General features: G+C 37.7%; 1 protein-coding gene across 1 annotated transcript; it reads right to left on the bottom strand.

Annotated features, from left to right (window-relative positions):
• Positions 1 to 2,428: 2,428 nt before the first annotated feature.
• dazl (deleted in azoospermia-like) lies at positions 2,429 to 5,053 on the bottom strand. The gene is made up of 8 exons (XM_067504466.1): positions 5,048 to 5,053; positions 4,316 to 4,407; positions 4,126 to 4,177; positions 3,981 to 4,047; positions 3,735 to 3,874; positions 3,121 to 3,201; positions 2,877 to 2,927; positions 2,429 to 2,440 (listed from the first exon to the last, which is right to left on the bottom strand). The coding sequence occupies exons 1-8, from the start codon at positions 5,051 to 5,053 to the stop codon at positions 2,429 to 2,431; spliced, it is 501 nt and encodes a 166-aa protein (XP_067360567.1).
• Between the last annotated feature and the right edge of the window lie 1,608 nt (positions 5,054 to 6,661).

Genomic DNA, 6,661 nt, shown 5'->3' with positions numbered 1-6,661 from the left:
GCGTAAAGAGAAGGGAAAGAGGTGGCGGTTTACACATCTACGCTGTTTTTCCCCTCCTTGCTCTCCAGATTGGGTTTTTCTGCAACACTTTGTAAAAACAATGTAAATCTTAATATAGACTCTACGCTAGTAAAACTTAAAAAGTGAGAGAAAGTGCACCTAAGTATAAGTCAATGACATGAAGCTGGCAATGTTTCTAGATATTTGGTCAAGTGCAAGTGAAAACATTTAGTTCCAGGGAATTAAGTCTAAATTAGAGCAACAAAGTTACTGTACATGAAGGTGTTTTTGCCTTTCAAGGCTGTTCTTTGGAAAATTCATATTTCATAAGAAGCTATCCAGACTTATGCATAATTCACAAATGTCTGACTAGGGGGTAGGTGGGTGTGGCTGGTGGTCACAAGCTGGATAGGGTACCCTGGGGAGCCTAGTCACACTACCAGACTGTGACAAAAACAAAACGCTCTGTGACCAAGAGATGATGGGCTTGTTGCCAGGGAAGACAGGCAATCCAACCCTGACCGAAACCAGCAGCCAGCCGACAGGCTTATGGAGGATGGAATCATATGCAATAGGGGCACTGCAGCCTGAAAAGTTCAGTTCTCCAACATCATCACACCCATCAGAAAGCATGAAATAACATGTATAGAAAGAATGAAATGAAAACTCAGATGAAGTAACATATCTTAACTTTTATTTTTTTAAGTATCCAAACCAACAATAACCCAAACTGTGCTTTCTGAACCAAACAATTTTATCAGTACTATCAGGAATCTGCGCACAAGACAACCTGAGGTTAACGCCCTCAAATCTACACAGAACTTGGTCAAGCAAAAACAAAATCTGTGATGTACATCCTACACCAAATGTGACGCAATGATGTAAAATTGTAAAATTAAACTTAATACATTAAGTGCATTTATTGGAGAGAGTATAAAATGTATGGCTCACTTATGCAATGTCAGTAAATTTCTAACTCTGAGCTCACTTGTGACTAGACTGAAACCCAAAACACTGAAATTAACCATTATAAAGTAAACCATGTACAGTGAACACTTTAAATTACGGTCTTCATTTTCCAAGTAGATTAGAAGTGCTTTCCACTTCCCCCCCAAAAAATAAAAATTGATTGATGTGGAATGCAAAATAAAATGAGTGTCGTGATTTTCCATGTGGATGAACCCCCTGGAACCATTTGAGAAGCGCAAGATGGCTTATGGGACGGTTAGATACAACAAAGATGATCAGTGTGGCAGAGCATGCTCAGCAGAACTCAGGTCTGGTGATTGACCAAGACAAAAACATTAAGTGATTTGGATGAGCTGCTGTATTGTGACAAAAATGACTTTCAATTACCACCTCAATTGACACCAAATTCAACAGATCACAAAATAAATGTGAGTGCTTGAAATTAATGGAATGACCAAGTGCCTCTATGTTGCAATAGACCAGTTAATAAAATTTATCATCAGAGCATTAGACCTGGAACTGGAGTTAAAGAAGCACATAATAGTTTTTTTATGTACAGAAGGCTGTTGCAGAGGTTAAAAAAGTCCCAACCAACCAACATTTAAAATAGTTCCAAAAGTAAAACCTAAAATATAAATAGGCACAAGGGGTGAGCTATTTTCCATCTCTTTTTGGGATAACAAAAAAAAAAAAAAAAAAAAAAAAAGGATAAAGTGAGCCCTTATATAAGCTAGAACAGCAAGGCTGTTCTGCTCTTCCTGTGTGATTGTTGTGATCCGTGTGAGTTAAAAGCAGCTGACCAACCACACGTTCACCTTGCAGATTGATGTTAAGGTGACTATGATCCAACTAGTCCAGTAAGTGGAGAGTTCCTACTTTAATGTTAAAATGGGTCAAAAAGAAACGAGGAAGAGGGCACACTACAAACAGTCCAATAAGTTGGGTTGCTTACAGCCATCTGCAACACAAATATGTCATCCTGTGCATTTTGACTCACTGTAGCCTGCATCTGAGGGAAAATGAAAGAAAATCATATCAAAATCAAATGACTCCTATCACAATTATGATGGTCCTTGACTCAATCACTATTACATCTTCTTAAGAACTGTAGGCCATATTAAAAAAACAATCAAAATGCTGGTCATGACTGCAAAACATCACACACAGCGTGGTTAAGAAACAGCTAAACAGACTTGGACAGCCAAGTGCAATTGAAGTGTAACAGTATGTAGCTTCTTCCAACAAAGCACTACATATTGCAGTGATTACATTTACTAACCCCCCTCTCAATTAGCAAAGTTGGGCAACCTTCGCCAACCCTTGAATGACAGCACATAGTTGTTGGAAAATATGTTTACCTGGTAGGAGGCTAAGTAGCTGTGAACTACAGCACAGTCAGCATAGTCTGAACTCCACAGTCCACAAAGCTCTAGAAAAACAAAAACAAGAGTGTGACATTTCACAGTGCTTTCTGCAACACAACAGAGAAGACAACAAACAGCTGCTACAAGCTCCCAAAATATGTGCTATAAATTGTCCACCCATTAAACTTTCTATAGATTAATTCACTGGTGAATCACAGTTTCTTTTTTAATATAAACACTGAACAGACAACTCCATCTAGTGGCGAACACAGCCATTGCAATGTGTGGACAAAGTTTCCACGTGGGATAAAAAAAAGATACCGTTTAGAATATCAACAGCTTGATAAAAAAGATACAATTAATAAAATGGCGATTTATTAAACATTTGTCTTTAGAACCTTGAGCACAATCAAGAGGATTTTGAAATTCTCCAAACTGTAATCAATATTTTCAGCCCACTGTCTATTTAACTTTCCTACATAACATATGGTCTTATTCTTTAATACTGCCATCTACTTCTATTCCCACTAAATGCAGAGTCACCTGGTTGACAGGCCGTGTCCTCTGATCCGCCATCCAGTGAGGTGGATTGTACTGCGTGTGGGGGAAGAGGGGTTAGCAGTCAAACAGGGCAACAGACAAACCCAGTGATTGGAGTGTGGGTTATGCAGGGACAGGTGGATTTTAACCAAGACTGAACCCTTTATTTCACCTGCAAGAGCATGCGTGCAGTGCCTGCAACACCCTACATACAATGCTGTTGATTAATTAATGTGTTCGCAAGTACCTGGTAGGCATAGGCATTTTGTGTATAGTTCATTGGCATCTGTGGGATCATGACCCCTCCAAAGTTGGAATAGGAATATGGCTGCAAAAAGAGACAGCAGAGACAGATTTAAGCGTGGTATAGAAAAATTTGTTTAAAAAAAGCACTATGATGCTGCTTAAATGCATATTGAAAATCTTTTAACGGAATATAAATCTTCAGCAATAACCAAAGAAAAATTAGGACACTCAGGTCTTCTCACAAGGACATTAGTGCTACTGCTAATGTTTTTGATAGTTACTATTGTTTAATAATTCAACAACTTTGGTAGCAACGACCTTAGTTATGTTTGATCCAAATTAAAATTTTAATATTTACTGGCAAATTGAAAACTAAATTGATAAGACTCTTCAACTGTGCACCTCTATTTGTGGCCGTCAAGATGAGCAAACATCCCATTAGAAAAAGTTTAATTTTATTCTGCTGTATTTAACTGAGAGAATAGGAAGTCAGAGTTGACTCCATTACGAATACCAATCAGTGTGTGTACTTTGCTTGACATCCTCATTTTTTTAAAATTAAGTCTACCTGATAAGTAATATACGATTTCTAATAGTTAGTTTTTGTTTGTTTACCTGATTGTAAAGGTTGCATCCAGTCAGGATGGGGGAAGGTTGTGGCATACCCCCTCCCATGGGTGAGCAGCAAGTACAGTAGTAATACTGGGTGGGGCTCATCCAAGGAGCTGGGCCAACAAGACGGGATGGCATGGACCCTGGACAAGGATGACAAAAACACATAGCATCAACGTATAAATTTTACATTTATTGGGGAAAACCTTATTCAAATTAAGTTCTTGTTAGGTGCATCCGAATACATACGAGAGCTCCTTTCTTTCATGATGGCTGGGCCCAGCTTGAGTTTTCGGCCCTTAAAACTGATCTGTTGCTATGACAAAAGTATGAAATGTTTAGTCTGAGCCAAAAATTTTAAATAATACAAAGGAACAGAAAGAAATTCACTTACCTCAATGATTGAGTGAATGTTGACATCTTCATTAAAGTACACAAACCCATACCTAGGAAGACAAAAAATAACTAATGAACTTTAACACCACCACAAATAATAATAATAAAAGAATAAGAGATAATAAAAATAAAGATACGTGCAGATGCAAGTATCTTTATCCTGAGCATCTCTAAAAGGCAAAACTCACCCTTTGCAAATCCCTCCACGATATGTGATTATTTTTACTTCCTTAACAGCACCATATCTTGCAAAGAAGTCCCGCATTTCATTCTCATCCACCTGCAGATTAAAATTACTTTTAATCGGAAAACTGGAATTTAGAAGATATACTTTAACACTCTCTCTATTTTGAGCTGTGATATAAAAGCAAGGCAGTACACTTGTGCAATCTACACGTGTTCACCACCAAAGCAGTGGTTTAAAACTTTTAGTGGCTGGGTGGGGCCACACCAGGTGGGGTGGGATTCAAACCCGGGGCCTTCAGCATACCAACACATTACTCTACCGATGATCCACCAGGCCATTCGGCTTTCAACCAGTAGGGCTTAAAAGATATAATCCTATGTCGAACCGAAATAAAGTTAAAATCCCAACACTTGGTTCTTGTAAGAACATCAGCCATAGATAGAAATTTGGACGTACTCCATAGTAGAACCTGGTTAGTGGGTACTATGTCTATTTTGCTCTTTAAAGCAAAACTAACAATCTAAAGCAGATTATTCATTTTCATTTAAAATCATAATGCAAGCAGGAGGACAAAAGCTCAGCTATAGCCTGGAAATTTCCAATGCCAATTTACTTTTATTACTGTGCCTATATTCATGTTAACTAATTGATATCCTCTGTTTTCTTATTATTTGGTTTTGTGGACAGAAAAATGTTGTCATTTAAATGTACTAACTAAATAGTTCAAATCTACCTTCATGTCAATGCCACCAACAAAGAGGGCGTTGGGAGTCAGTTTGCCCTCGGGTAGAATGTATCCATTGGACAACTTCAGGGACGGTGAAATCTGGTTGCTGGTCCTGGGTTTGTGGATATCCTTGTGGGAAAAAAATTAAAAAACAAGGTTGGACTTATTAAGTTGCACCCTAAAAATATTAGTCTGTAATTGTATACTTTACATTTTCCTCAAGGCTAACACTAACGTTATGGTTAATGTAAAAAACTTTCTGCAAACTCATTAGCTGAATAGACTTGTGCATGGATTGAACTTAAAATAAGTTTACTTGTTCGTGACCACCTATTCAATCTAATGTTAACCCTTGCATTAAACACTTTGGGGAAAAAAATGCAATTAGCCAAATCCGGACTCGGTTCAAGGATAACTTAAACTAAGGCTGTTCTCTCTAACAATGGAAGAGCTACAAAATGTGTAAAAGTCAGTGGTGAATTGCGGTGATAATGTATTATTGTTGGAAACTGGCTAGTGGTTAAAATTTCACTGTAGTTAAATACAGCTTACTGTGTTAGCCGCAGCTAAAGTTAGCTAACTAAAGCTAGTGCGCCTTTTTTTCGGTTCTTGAAGAAGTGTCTCGCTATCACTAACGTTAGCAAGTCAAAAGCGTTAGCTCGTCAACCAATTTCTTCCATTAAATGGCTAGAATCTTTAGAGTAAATCGTGGTACACATAAGATTGTCGCTAAAACTTACCATATCTAAAACATTTAAAACAAATAAATTAGCCAGGTACACTACAAGTGAAGCCGCGACGTTTGTTCTGCCCCACTACAGCTACGCTACAACAGTCAAGACCACGCCCAGTGCACGTGACAAATGTAATTTAGCAAAACTCGGTTACACTTGAACATTTTTAATTTAAATTAACATTAACATCACAATGCCTGCATAATCAATACACAATACAAACATCCCAATACAATATAAATAGATACTTTATGTTACTGAAACACTAATCTTAGACCTAGATCCTGCTTCTTGTAACCGTAATTTACTGTCGTTGACTGATAAATCAGTTTATTAACATACTATATGTATAGTGCAAAAAACAAACCTTTGAAGATCAGGGCACTCATAAGATATTCAACTTTATAACGTCTAACTGCACTTCTCTCGTGCAATTGAAGCTGTATGTACATTGCCGTAATCACAATATCTTTCTACTCTTACATTTGTTATTGTTTTGATATTCACTAATTAAATGTCTCTTGCGTATTGGTTGAAATGCTTCTGATGCCGTCCAGAATTGTTTGAATAAACTAATGTCGACCAAAATCTAAACCCAGCGATTGCATTGTTACAGGACATAATCTGAGTACTGCATTCATTCATTATAGTTTCAATCTGGGGGCTAGATATTCGACTTAAACATTAGCAAAACCAAGAAACCCCGTAGAATCTGAGGGAGAAGCCGAAAACCTGCCGGTAGAGGACAGAACACAACTTTTGGATGAAGATCATGCTTACAGGTATGGTTAGGACATCCCACCAATTTAAGCCGGGTCTGTGATCTACCATAATGGTTGATTTTAATTTGAACATATCAGTAGGTGACACACTCACATATTTGTAG

The sequence above is a fragment of the Channa argus genome, chromosome 1 (genome assembly GCF_033026475.1).
Source record: "Channa argus isolate prfri chromosome 1, Channa argus male v1.0, whole genome shotgun sequence".
Taxonomy (NCBI): Eukaryota; Metazoa; Chordata; class Actinopteri; order Anabantiformes; family Channidae; genus Channa; species Channa argus.
The sequence above is the reverse complement of the archived record's forward strand: the minus strand, read 5'-3'. Positions and strand labels throughout refer to the sequence as shown.